At 51.9% G+C, this 13,088-nt stretch overlaps 1 protein-coding gene across 4 annotated transcripts in view; it reads left to right on the top strand.

The window, feature by feature from the left end:
• The window catches only part of MEGF11 (multiple EGF like domains 11), a 195,783-nt gene that overhangs the window by 116,947 nt on the left and 65,748 nt on the right, over positions 1 to 13,088 (top strand). For all 4 annotated transcript variants that reach the window (XM_040970080.1, XM_040970078.1, XM_040970082.1 and 1 more), the window contains exon 5: positions 12,433 to 12,679. In XM_040970080.1, the coding sequence (XP_040826014.1) occupies positions 12,433 to 12,679 (247 nt within the window). The remainder of the gene's footprint in view (positions 1 to 12,432; positions 12,680 to 13,088) is intronic.

Genomic DNA, 13,088 nt, shown 5'->3' with positions numbered 1-13,088 from the left:
TGCCCCTGCTGTGCCTCAGCTTGGCCAAGCCTTTCCCTGCCCTGGGACAGTTGCCTGTGCTCTTTCTTCTACCCAGAAAGCTACTCTTCCTGTGGCTGCCTTCATCTCGTCCTTCAGCTCTCAGCGTTCATGACATCTCCTCCAAGAAGTCTTCCCTGACCTCCCAATTCCAAGGCACTGCCTCTTATAATTCTCCATTGAGCTCTTGTCTGCCCCACCTTATCCTTACTACAACTTAAATATTCACGTAAGAATTTATTCACCCATTCAACAAATTCTTGCTGAGCTGCTACTGTATGGAAGATACTACTAGTAGGCATGGAGTGAACACAGCAGAGAACCAAACAAAGCCATCTTGGAATTGACATCTTAGTGGGAATTCCAACAATAATAAGTGATGATGTCATCTCAGAACAAGTGCATAAGGAAAGAGTGTAGGGGAGTGGGAGAGTGTTGGGAGAGCGGAGGAAGGGCCATATGGGTGGAGGCCACGTGGCAGCCTTTGTGTCTTACCTGTCCCTCCACACTGGCCCGCATAAGTACTCTGGTGTTTTGTCAGCAAGTGGACAGTGGTCAGCAAGGAGGAGCTCATGCTGCTGTGGAGGGAGACAAGTCCTTCCATGGCATTTGGTCCCCAGCCTTGGGTAACAATGCAGCAAAGTGAATGCTACTTGTCATGCACAATCCTCCATACCATCACCAGACTATGCCAGAGAAAGCAGACTTACTGCCCAGCTGTGGTGGAGACAGTGACCTTGGCTAGCAGACTGCTGGGTGTGTTCTGAGGTTCCATGACCAAAAGGTCAAAATCCTGATGCAAAAGTCAGAGCACTGAACAAGAGATGTCCCTGCCCTCCCCAAAATCAGAGAGACCTGGAAAGTGTTAGGCGGGCCACAGCCTGAAGGTGCTGCCTTGGCTCTCCTGCCAACCAGACTGGTGACTTTGGGGAGGGTACCCCAGTTGCTGTGCACCTGAATTGTGAGGATACCAGTCTTCACCTTGGTGACCTCCAAGCATAGAGGTACTTTGGAAGGTCAAAAATGCTCTAAACCTGGGGTCAACATGGTGGCTTAACAAGTTAGTACTCCTCTGTATGGCACCAGCATCCCCACATGGGCACTGCTGGTTTGAGTCCTGGTTACTCCACTTCCAATCCAGCTCCCTGCTTGAGGCCTGTGAAAACAGCATCCCATGGCCCAAGTCCTTGGGACCCTGCACCCACATGGGAGACCCAGAAGAAGCTCCTGGTTCCCAGCCTCAGATTGGCTTAACTTTGGCTGTTGTAGCCACTGGGGAGTAAACCAGTAGACAGAAGATCTCAATCTCTCTCTCTTCTTTTCTCTCTGCAAAAGCTGTCTTTCAAATAAAAATAAATCTTTTTTTAAAAAAAGCTTCAAAAACATAAACCCAGAAAGAGTAAGCCTCTTGCAGCATGTGAAGGGCGAGTGGACATCATGAGGACTGGGAAGAATGGGTCTGTCGGGTGAGGCTGGCACATCTGTTCCACTTGCCTCAAGCATTCTGTTTATGCCTGTCACTCAGTGGGCACTTGAGGGCAGGAATTCCTGGACCTCCCAACTCCCTCAGGGGTGCCCCAGGTCTCTGTGTCCTTGCCTCAGATGGTCCTCTAGGTGATTCAGAGATTTAGGGTCATCTGGGGCTGGTTTCCTTAGGATTTTAAGATTTATTGATTTATTGGAAAAGCAGAGTTACAGAAAGAGCGAGGGAGAGATAGAAATCTTCCATCCCCTGGTTCACTCCCCAAATGGCTACAATGGTCAGAGCTGGGCTTATTCAGAGCCAGGAGCTTCATTAGACACCCATTCCGGGTGCAGGAGCCCAAGCTCAAGAGCCATCCTCTGTTGCTCTCCCAGGCACATTAGCAGGGAGTTAGATTGGAAATGGAGCAGGCAGGACTCAAACCGGCTGCTGGTGCTGTAGGCGAAGGCTTTTTACTTGCTACTCCACAATGCAAGCCCCTGCTTTCCTTAGCTTATAGTCGGGAAACTGAGTCCAAAGATCAGATGTAACTTCCCTAAAGCCACACAGAAGGTCAGCAGAGGGGCACCTGGGTATCCCTCACTCCCACAGGGGGCAGGGGACGACGGTGGGGTCTCCTGGGACTGCTCACCAGCTGTGCCTTGGTGTGCTCAACTGGTTGTGGAAATAAAGGGATCACTGGAAGGCTGGAGTAGTTATCTTTTAAAAATTGCTACAACAAAATATTTGAGGCAACTAACTTTATAAAGAAAGGAAGGGGGTTGTTTTTGGCTCACAGTTTTGAAGGTTTCCAGGAGCTCTGCTGGGTTGGCCTCTGTTACAGAGCTCTGGACTATAGCAGAGTGTCACATGGCCAGAGACAAGGGCCATGGGCATCTGTCCGTGTCCATGTGGTCCCCTATGACAAGCCACTAGGATTGTGGCGGCTCCACCCCAACAACTCCATCTGATCCTGTCACCTGCTGAAGGCCTCCCCTCTGAGCCCAGGGCTTGAATTGCATTCCTACCGAGTGCCATTCACATGAGACTTCAGGACCCAAGCCTTCATCATATGGGCCTCTGGGGGACCGCCAACCTGCTGCATTGTGTTGATGCTACATAATATTGAATGGGGTGGAGCCATCAGCCCTGGCATAACCATCTGGCCCAAGGGGATGCTGTACTCTGCTGGTTAGTAAGCATGGGGACATCATCCTTGGTCATATTTTTCACCCCCCAGGCCCTTCAGGCATCACAGCAGCCTCCTGGAGTCCACAGGATGTGTACCCGGTACAGCCCCACCTGCACCCCATTCTAATCTGCCCTTCTACTCTCCTGATGCGATCGTCTGGCCCTGTGCTGTTCCAAGGGCACTCCATGGTCCCACAGCCTAGCAGTGGCCGATGACAAGATAACAAACCGCCAGTGAGTGTCCAGGGTTGCTGTAACAGATGGCAGCTTTGACGTTGAGGTGGCAGCCATGGCCAGGGCTGGGGAACTGCTGTCACTGAACAGGATACAGGCTGATGTGATGGTGGCTGCTGCTTGTAGCAGGGGGTCAAGAGGACCACATGTGGATGTGTGATGAATCAGAAAAAAGAAAATGAAACAGTGCATTGGGCCTGCTCCACCGAGAGGCTGGGAAGCAACTGTCTGGCCTGTGTCCAATGGACTGGCTCTGCAGCCCGCTTCCCTGGCCTCTGCGATGGCGGCCTGAGCCACACTTCCTTGCCAACTTCTGCTTCCTAGGCTGTGCCCACTCCTTCTCTCAGATCAGCCACCCCTTTGCTTCTCACCCATTTAAATCCTCCCCAACCCCCAAGGATGGGGTTGTGGTGCAGTAGATTAAGCTATGGCTTGAGTTGCCTACATCCATAACACAGTGCTGGTTTGAGACTTGGAATCTTGTGCTTCCCACCCAACTTCCTACTAATGCAGCCCAGGTGGCAGAGCAGGTGATGGCTCAAGTGCCTGGCCACCTGTCACACAGAGACCCACATGGAGCTCTGGGCTCCCAGCTTCTGCCTGGTCCAGCCCCGGTTATTGTAGGCATTTGGAAAGTGAACCAGTTAGTGGAAGATTTTCTCTTTCTCTCTCTCTTTGTTCCACCTTTCAAGGAGATAAAAAATTTTTTAAAAAAGCTTTTATAACAGATATTAGGGGAGGTCATCATGGAATAGCAGGTGAGGTCACCATTTGGGATGCCCCGTCCCTTATCAGAACACTGGTTGGAGTCCCAGCTGCTCTGCTGCTCCTGTGTTTGTGCCTGAGATGCAGCAGGCGGCAGCCGAGGTGCGTGGGTTCCTATCTCCTGTGTATGACCCCTGGATAAATGCCTGGCTCCTGGCTTCTGCTTGGGCAGCCCTGACTACTGCAGCAATTTGGGGAAATCAACCAGTGAATCAGAAGTGTGTGTGTGTGTGTGTGTGTGTGTGTGTGTGTGTGTGTGTGTGTGTGTGTGTGAGAGAGAGAGAGAGAGAGAGAGATGCTTTCAAGTAAGTAACTCTTTCAAAAAGAGTACCTATTTAAGGACCTAGTGCAGTAGCCTGGTGGCTAAGGTCCTCACCTTGCATACACGGGGATCTTATATAGGTGCAGGTTCGTGTCCTGGCTACTCCACTTCCCATCCAGCTCCCTGCCTGTGTCCTGGGGAAGCAGTCGAGGATGGCCCAAAGCCTTGGAAGCCTGCACCCATATGGGAGATCCAGAAGAAGCTCCCGGGCTTCAGAGTGGCTTAGCTCTGGCCACTGTGGCCATTTTGGGAGTGAACCAGTGCATGGAAGATCTTTCTGTCTGTGTCTCCTTTTGTCTATAGATCTGTCTTTTCAATGGTAATAAATAAATCTTTTAAAAAAATACCTATTTAAAAACTATCTCTCCTTCAAAATCCCACAGGTGTCTCCCCAGGCCCTCTTGGGTACACCTTACCCCACCTTCCCGATACACCAATCCCCCAGGGTGCTCATCTGACCCACAGCGTCTGTAACCATGGTCCCTATCTTCCCTAAGCCCACTCTGATGGCACCCCCCTCCTCCCTGTCAGTAGCTGTTTTGTTCTGTATGAGAGCCAGCAGACACCAGGCACTGTGCGAGGAGCTGGCCCACCGTGCCACAAGTGCATGAGTTCACACACCAACAGGCCTGTATCCCTCTGGGCCTGCTCACATGTCCCCTCAGACCACCCATCTCACTCCCACCCTGTGGTTTCCTCCATGACCTTCTTCCTAATCCCCGCTGAACAAACCCCATGCCTAGCACCTTGCAATGCACTCGGCCCTGTGTGGCTGTGGTGCTGCCTGTGGCCATGATTGATGAGGCTTTCGAGGCAAATTGTAGAGATAAATGGTCTTTGGGGCTGGAAGCTTCAAAGGCAGCGCTGCAAGCCTCAGAAGCAGTTCAACAGGCAGGAGCCTCATTAAAAGCCCCAGGGGATGGTGGGGACACTTTGGAACAGAGTTAGGGACAGCCAGCCCTCCTAGTAGGGCAGGTGCTAGGATCTGGAAGTCAGGGGTTTAGATGCCAACTCAGCGGTGGGGGTGCCCCGAGTCCACAGAGCCACATGAGTATAGTCCAGAGACTTGGGAAGCTTCCAGGGCCTCATGCTTGTCCTGCCTCTGACTGGTGACAGACTGGCTACCTCCCTCTCTGGCTGGGGGAGGATAGCACAGGCATATACAGACACACCTGTTCCCACGCTGTGCTGCATCCCAGCCCTGAAACTGTGTGATCGGACCCTTGTTGATGGATGTCAGCATCTGAGAAGCCAGCCAGAAGTGATGCTGGCTTGGGGAGAATGGTGCACACCGTATCTAACCCTGTCCTTCTGCTGTGACCCGGGGACAAGCGTCTCACCTGAGGAGCTGCAGCTTCGGCTGGACTAGAGTGCACCTGCCAAGCCCCCAACTCCTGGCTTTCCTGCTCAGCACCCTGAGAAAGTCCCTGAAGCTGTTCAGTCCTCCACTCCTCTCCCCTAATCAGAACACACACACACACACACACACACACACACACACAGCCTTTCCAATCTGGTTCCCAGAAGATTAGCTAAGGGGGAGGGGTGGCAATGGCTGACCCCACCCTCTCCATACATGTATTCACATGTACATACATGCACACACACACACCTGCACAAACGGGCTACCTGTGATTCTTTTTAAACAAGATTTATTTATTTTTATTTGAAAGGCAGAGAGAAAAGGAGAGACAGAAAGATTTTCCATCTGCTTGGTTTACTCCCCAAATGGCCACAAAGGCCTGAACTGAACTGATCCAAAAGTAGGAACCAGGATCCTCTTTCAGGTCTCTCATGTGGGTGCAGGTGCTGAAGGACTTGGGCCAGCCTCTGCTGTTTTCCCAGGCCACAAGCAGAGAAATGGAATGGAAGTGAAGCAGCCAGGGTACAAACTGGAATCCATATGGAATGCCAATGCTGCAAGGTGGAGGAATGGCCTGTTGAACCACCATGCTGGCCCCACTGGAATTCTTGTGGAGCCATGCATAGTTCTCACAGTGAGACATCAAGCGGACACAGCTCGCATTTGAAGCAACGGCCCAGCACTGGCCTAGGCTATCCCTTATCACTTCTGTTTCTGTTCCTGACCCACGTGAAATGCTCAGTGCTTGAGGTGGGCAGTTTGCTTCAGTGCCACTCTCTATGTCCTCAGCAAGTCCCTCAGAGCCTCTGGCTGCGTTTCCTCACTTGTAATGTATAGAGGACACAAGGTGACTCCTGAAGCCAGAGTCTGCCTCTTGCAATCAGCACTGAGGGACACTTTTCACCATCTGGTGCCATTTAGGGTTGCCACATTTGGGGCGAGTGGTTACTGACATTGAGCGGGTAAAGGTTGGGATGCTGTGAAGCACCCGCCCCCTCTCCCCCAGAATGCCCATGATGGGCTTCCCTGCAAAGGATGTTCTGATCCCAAACAGTGGCAGTGCTGAGGTTGGGAAACTCTTAATTATCTCTGGACCTCAGTTTTTCCAGGTGGGAAAGTGGGATAATAACATCCACCTCAAGGAAACTTTTCCCAAATGCTCTCTGGGACAAGGCAGAGTCTGAATAAAAGGCATGGGGTTAGTAAAAGCGTTCAGTGAAATGGCCCCAGTGAGAATGTAGCTGGTTTCTGGCAGGGTTTAAGAGGGTGCAAAGTATATGCTCATGTGTGTACATGTGTGTGTACATGTGTGCATGCACATGTGTGCTGTTCACTCCCCTGTCCCTGGCACTCAGGAACACAGCCTGCATGAGCACAGCCACTGCAAGGTCCCGCCTCCCCTGGAGGAGACACAGACCGTGTGGTTAAATAACACAGAGCTGGTAACAGGGGTAATAAATAGATCACCAAGTGCTAATGATGCATCATTATAATCCTGTGCTGTCAGCATCTTCCCGGCTTAGGGACTGTGTCGGGAGATTTCGGCTGTAATCTATGGCACCTTGGTCCATTAATATTTAATTGCCACCATTTCCGTGGTGAAGAGATAGGGAACTGAGCGAAGGCTCAGCTCAGAGCCTGGGTAAACCACCTTGCATTTTTTTTCCCACACGGAGACAAACACACCTGCCACAGCCATCCCTTCTGGTTGGTGTCTCTAGGGTGGACATTGAGCAACAGCACAGGATGATATGGGATTGCGAGAGACCCCCCTTCATTTCCTTGCTGTTCTTTATGGGGATCCCCCTGACTCTGGAATCTGCAGTTCCTCATCACCCACAAGCTTTCCTGGTCATCTGTGAGAACCTCACTCTCCCATGGTCTTCTTGGGATGGGCGGGGGTTGGGGGTGTAGCCTGCTCTAGGCAAGATCCACTGGTTCTAAGCTGTCATCTTATAGGCAGGTGAGGAAACAGGAGCCCAGAACTTCCCAAGACTGCACAGCTCTGCTCTACCCCTGGATGCTCTTTTGAAATCAGCCAGCACCTACAGAGTGTGGAGGCTCTGTCCCTGAAAATGTGGCTATGCTATGATTGGGGGTTGGGCAAGGCAATTGACAAATAGCCTTGCTTGCCAGGACGTCACTTGATTTATTAGCCAGGATGTTTTCGGGTGGCCGCCTCTCTGTCTCTGCCTCCGTATCTGCTGCTTTGTAGACACGGGGACCATCCAGTGACCAGTTAGTTCCCCTCCTACTTCTTAGCCAGAAGTGAGAGAAGGGGAGCCATGGAGCACTCCTTGGGGTGGGAGCAGCAGGGAACTCAGTTCAGGATGTTGTAGCATGGGGTGACTCAGGCTCTGTGGCTTTCAAGCCACCTCTGCCAGTCAACTTCTGCTGTAGCCACTCCTCCTTGCTGAACCTCAGCATTCCCACCTGCAAGGTGGCAAGGGCCAAGGATCGCCCAGCTCTGACCTCAGCCCAGAGTCCTCCTGCCCGTGTCTTGAAGAGGACCAGCAAGCAGAAATGGGGGGACGAAGAGGGCTCTTGCTTGAGGTTGCTGTGCACAGCATCTAGAATGGAATGGTTGAACCCCAGGGCTGGGATGCTCTGGCTATGGGAGCTGCTGTGTAGGGGAGGGGACAAGGGCAGTAACAAAATACACAGTGCAGGCCCCTCTCCCCAGAGACTCCAAGGCTGAGTGGTCCATGAGCAGGTAGGGGTAAACAAAATGGGGACCAGGCAGGCCACAGAATACTATTCACTCGTGAAAAGGAATGCAGTTCTGATGCATGCCATAGAATGGATAAACCTTAAAAACATCATCCCAAGTGAAATGCCATTGGTGAGAGACACAGAAGACTGATACAATTCCACGGGTGAAGGTACTTCCAAAAGTTCAAGGAAATATGTTTTCTAAGAAAACTATGCGTGGGTTTAAATTTTTTGCACCAAAATAAACTTATTTTTAAAATGATTTTTTAAAAGATATTTATTTATATGAAAGGCAGAGTTACAGAAACAGAAGGAGAGGAAAGGAGGGAGGGAAGGGGGGAGAGAGAGAGATCAATCTTCTATTCAATGACTGACTCTCCAAATAGCCAGAGTTGGGCCAGTCTGAAGCCAGGAATTAGCTTTTTCTGGTCTCCTATGTGGGTGCAGGAGTCCAAGCGCTTGGGCCATCCTCCACTGCTTAGTTAGGCATATTAGCAGAAAGTAATGGAAAGTGGGGCATCTGGAAGTTTATAACCAGTGCTTCTATGGGATGCTGTCACCACACAATTCTGGCGCCAGCTTACCTCCTAAGGAGAAGAGAACAAAATTGTGAGAACTATGGCTCCCGGGGACCTATGACCACCATTCATACATTATCCAGTCTCTGAGTCAGGCACTCCTGGATAATGGGTACTTGGTGTTCACTGCTTTATGGATGCTCAGGTATGGCTGTTTACACCCAGGCTAACAGCCAGCTTCCCATATCCCCTCGCCTTCCACATGAGGCCGTTCCCTGCACCACAGCAGAACTGAGCATTCTGCATTGTTCCCCAGCTGTGCAATCTTGAACAGATTGTTTAGCCTCTCTAGGTCTCTACTTCTGTGTCTGTAAAATGGATACAATAATGCAGAAAGGCTGCTGTGAGCATTAAATTTAAAAACCCACTTGGGGGAGCTTGTGCTGTGCCACAGTGAGTTAAGCCACCACCTGTCTTACTGGTATCCCATATGGGCACCAGTTCATCCTTGCTGCTCCACTTCAGACCCAGCCCCCTGCTAAACCACTTGGGAAAGCAGTGGAAGACAGCCTGAGGGTTTGGGCCCCTGCACTCATGTGGGAGACCTGGATGAAGCTCCTGTGTGTTAGTTTCAGACTGGCTTAGCCACAGGTGTTATGGCCATTTGGGAAGTAAACTAGCAAATTGAAGATCGATCTCCCTCTCTCTATTGCTCACTCTCTCTTTCTCTATTTCTTCCTTACTTTCACTCACTCAATCTGTGCCTTTCAAATAAATAAAATAAATATAAAAAAAAAACAAGAAAGAAAAAGAAATATCCACTTTGTGCCTTTACTTGTGTTCCTTAGCCTGGCATGTGGAAATGGCTCCCTTCACTGTAGCTTAATTATATATTGAATTTATATTAATTAATTGAATTTAATATAAATTCAATACATTGTAATAAGAATCTGCCCACAGAGAGAGTCAGTGTCAAAGAGAGGGAAAGCCACTGCCCTTTGTGCCCACCCAGGAGCATCCACGAAGCCCCCAGAGGCCAGAAACCCTGAACTCGTAGGAAGTCAGCAGGGCAGAGGAAGAGTTGCAGGTCACACCACTTCTGGCCTCAGGAACAGAGAAAGGCATATCCAAGGCAAATCAGCCAAGGCCAAATACACTTCAGAAGGAGAGTCTGGCAGACAAAGGGCCCCCAAGGGGGTGACCAAGGCCAAGTGGGAGAGAGCTGGTGATATCCCAGTGAAATGCAAAGTCGTGAGGTAGCATTCCTTTACCTCCAACGCAGGAGGCCATCCACCCTCCGCAGCCATGCTTGTCTTCTGTCATTGCCAAGAAATGGGGCCAGAAGTTCATTCCTGGGAATCTGGAATGACTTTTACCTGGAGTCACTCTGGGGAGTGTTTTTCTCTGGGATCTGCACACTTCCCACTCCCCTCACTGAATTGTTCTCCATGGAGTGTGAGCTCTTCTTTTCCCTTTGGCCGGGAGGATCTATCTGCCTCGGTATTGATGGCCACAGGTGGCTTTGCATGAGTCTAGAGGTGTTTTCTCTGTATGTGCTTTGCTTTCTCCTGTAGTGCACTGGCTGCATATTTTAGGAGCCCGATAAAACACATGGAAACACACACACACACACACACACACACACACACACACATGCATGCTGTGTTTCAAGAAACCAAGGTGCCAGGCATGAAGCAGCTGTGCTGACATGTGCATCTGTAATGCCTGTGCTACTTGAACAGAATCATTTCTGCAGCATTCCATGAAGGCTGTGCCAGCACCTCTGCCCCTATCAGACCATGCCCTTCAGGGGGCTGGGAGGGTGTTCAGGATGCCTTGCAGTACTAGCAGGTACTTTGCTGGGTGGAACAATACAAGAATGAAGACACCCAAGTCTTATGTGTGTACTTGAATGGCAATCTTCTGGCTTTCTTATCACTTTGCCTCCTGCTGGGTTGCTAAAAAGGATGGAGTTGCTTGAATAGCCTGCAGACACACCAAGGACACTTTGGCTCTGTCTGGATGGCAGCAGGTTCACACCAAGCCCATCTCAGGACGGGAACAGTGACTCCTACAATTCAAGGGACTCCCTCGCTCTGGGTGCTGAGATGGTTCAGTGATGAATGAAAAGGAAGCTGCTGCCCTGGCCCGGGTGCCCCCTCCAAATGTCTCTCCTTGAGACCACCTTGCAGAAAGCGCCTGGAGCCAGAAACCCTGGGCCTGCCCTCGTGCTCTCTAGGAGCAGCCACTTCCCTTCGCTGATGCTTGATATCCTCATCTGTAAAGTGAGGGGACGTAAAACCTCAGTCATGCATGGACAACCTTTAGGATGGTGCCTGGTGCATCTAGAATGTGGTTAGTCATTATTGCCATGAGTCACGTCATCCGTATACATCAAACTCTACAGGAATTCAGCTACATGTGCACTCTAGCAACAAAAAGCGGCAGGGACCTGGGGATTCCAGCAGCTCCCTGATTGAATGTCTCCAGGACAGGATGAAGCAAGAGACACTGGGCTGTCCTCGTCCAGTGGGCTGCTCACAGCGGGAGTAGAGTTTTGTCATGATAAATGGGCTTCCTTTTTGCCCAGGAGGAAAATGCAGGCTGAGGCTCACTCACAACTTGGCACCTGGGGATATTTAGGTTACAGTGTATCCTGTGTGCAGGAGGGGATGGTGAGAGTGTAGGGAGAGAATGAAGCAGCAGGCTGAGTGACTGTCCAGGGGCAGCTCAGGAGCTTGTGTCTGCCAGGCTGGTGTAGCCCAAACTTCTTCGATACATTTAATTACCTAGAAAGGTCTTGAAGGCTGCCTGCTCAGACAGGAATAGGATTTCATTGAAGGGGAAGCTATCAGCAGGAAGCTTCCCTGGAAGGAGAAGCCAGGGACAGAGACGAAGAGGGCTGCAGGAACTTGGGGTGGGTGGATGCTTGCAGTTAGAAGAAATATTCTTGAGGAGTAAGGTGCAAGAAGGCTGGTCTGGAGAGGCATGAAGATGCGAGATGGCGGGAGGGTTGGTGTTGTGGAAAGCAGGTAAGCTGCCTACACCCGCACATCCCCCATGAGTGCTGATTGGGGCCACAGCTGCTCTTCTGCAGGTTCAGTTCCCTGCTAATGTGCCCGGGAAAGCAATGCAAGATGGTTAGCCCAAGGAGCTGGGTCCCCGACATCCTCATAGGAGACCCAGATGGAGCTCCTGCTTTTGGCCTGGCCCGGCCCAGCCCCAGCTGTCGCAGACATCTGGGAAGTGAACCAGCAGATGAAAGACCTCTTGTCTTTGTCTTTCTCTCCTCCTCTCTGTAACTCTGCCTTTCAAATAAATATTTCTTTTTAAAAAGGGCGGAGTGGGGGATAGGCTGGTGCAATGAGTCATATGGCTGGTCCTCCACCTCCAAGTGCAGCATACCATATGGGCACTGGTTTGTGTCCCTGGCTGCTCCATTTCCCATCCAGCTCCTGTTTGTGGCCTGAGAAAGCAGTAGAGGATGGTCCAAGTCCTTGGGACCCTGGATCCATGTGGGAGACCTGGAAGAAGCTCCTGGAAAAGAAGGGTGACAGACAGGAGGAAAGCCAGGGAGAGGGGTGCACACAGCCTGGCCTGATGACTTTCACAGCATGGAAGAGGGGACTTCCTGGCAGCATGGACCTGCAAAGGATTGGGAAGCTGTGCTGACAAGATGGTCCTCTGCCCTGCTTAGCTGGGGGTTGGAGGGAGAACTGTGGAACCCAGACACGCCTTGCTGCTTCCTACCCAGTAAAGAGTGAAATGATGACAGCCAGGTCTGGGGACCCCCTCATCCTCCATCCGCCGTCCGGGAGCTGCAAGCCTGACTTCCCCTCTCTTGCAGGCTGCGACAGCGACCACTGGGGCCCCCACTGCAGCAACCGGTGCCAGTGCCAGAACGGCGCCCTGTGTAACCCCATCACCGGCGCGTGCGTGTGCGCCGCGGGCTTCAGGGGCTGGCGCTGCGAGGAACTCTGCGCGCCCGGCACCCACGGCAAGGGCTGCCAGCTGCCGTGCCAGTGCCACCACGGTGCCAGCTGCGACCCCCGCACGGGCGAGTGCCTCTGCGCACCTGGCTACACCGGTGTCTAGTGAGTGTCTGGGGGACGGGGGTCGAGGGAGGAGCTTGGAGAGGGCTGGGCATGGGTGGGATCCTCTGGTTGGGGCGGGGTGGGGAAGGGTGGAGGGTGGAGGGTGGAGAAGGTTGGAGGGTGGGGAGTGGGAGCTGGGGCAGTGGTCAGGGGTGCCTTGGAGAGTGGGGGCTGGGGAGAGATATGGGGTGGACAGAACGACAGGACTCCTCCTGCAGTTGCCCATGCAGTGGGAGTCACCTGGCCTGGGGTCCCTGTAAGTGGTCAGGGCATGAATAGGCCTGGCTGTGAATCTTTCTAAACTCTGACCTCCAGACAAGCAACTCCACAGCGGGCCCTCCTAGGCCTCTGTCATCTCCTCGATGGCCCCAATCTTGGCAGGGTGCTGGAAGCCTTCCCAGCCTGGGAC

The sequence above is a fragment of the Ochotona curzoniae genome, unplaced genomic scaffold, assembly GCF_017591425.1.
Source record: "Ochotona curzoniae isolate NIBS_2020 unplaced genomic scaffold, NIBS_Ocur_1.0 scaffold_4701, whole genome shotgun sequence".
Classification (NCBI taxonomy): domain Eukaryota; kingdom Metazoa; phylum Chordata; class Mammalia; order Lagomorpha; family Ochotonidae; genus Ochotona; species Ochotona curzoniae.
This window is presented reverse-complemented; position numbering and strand designations above follow the sequence as displayed.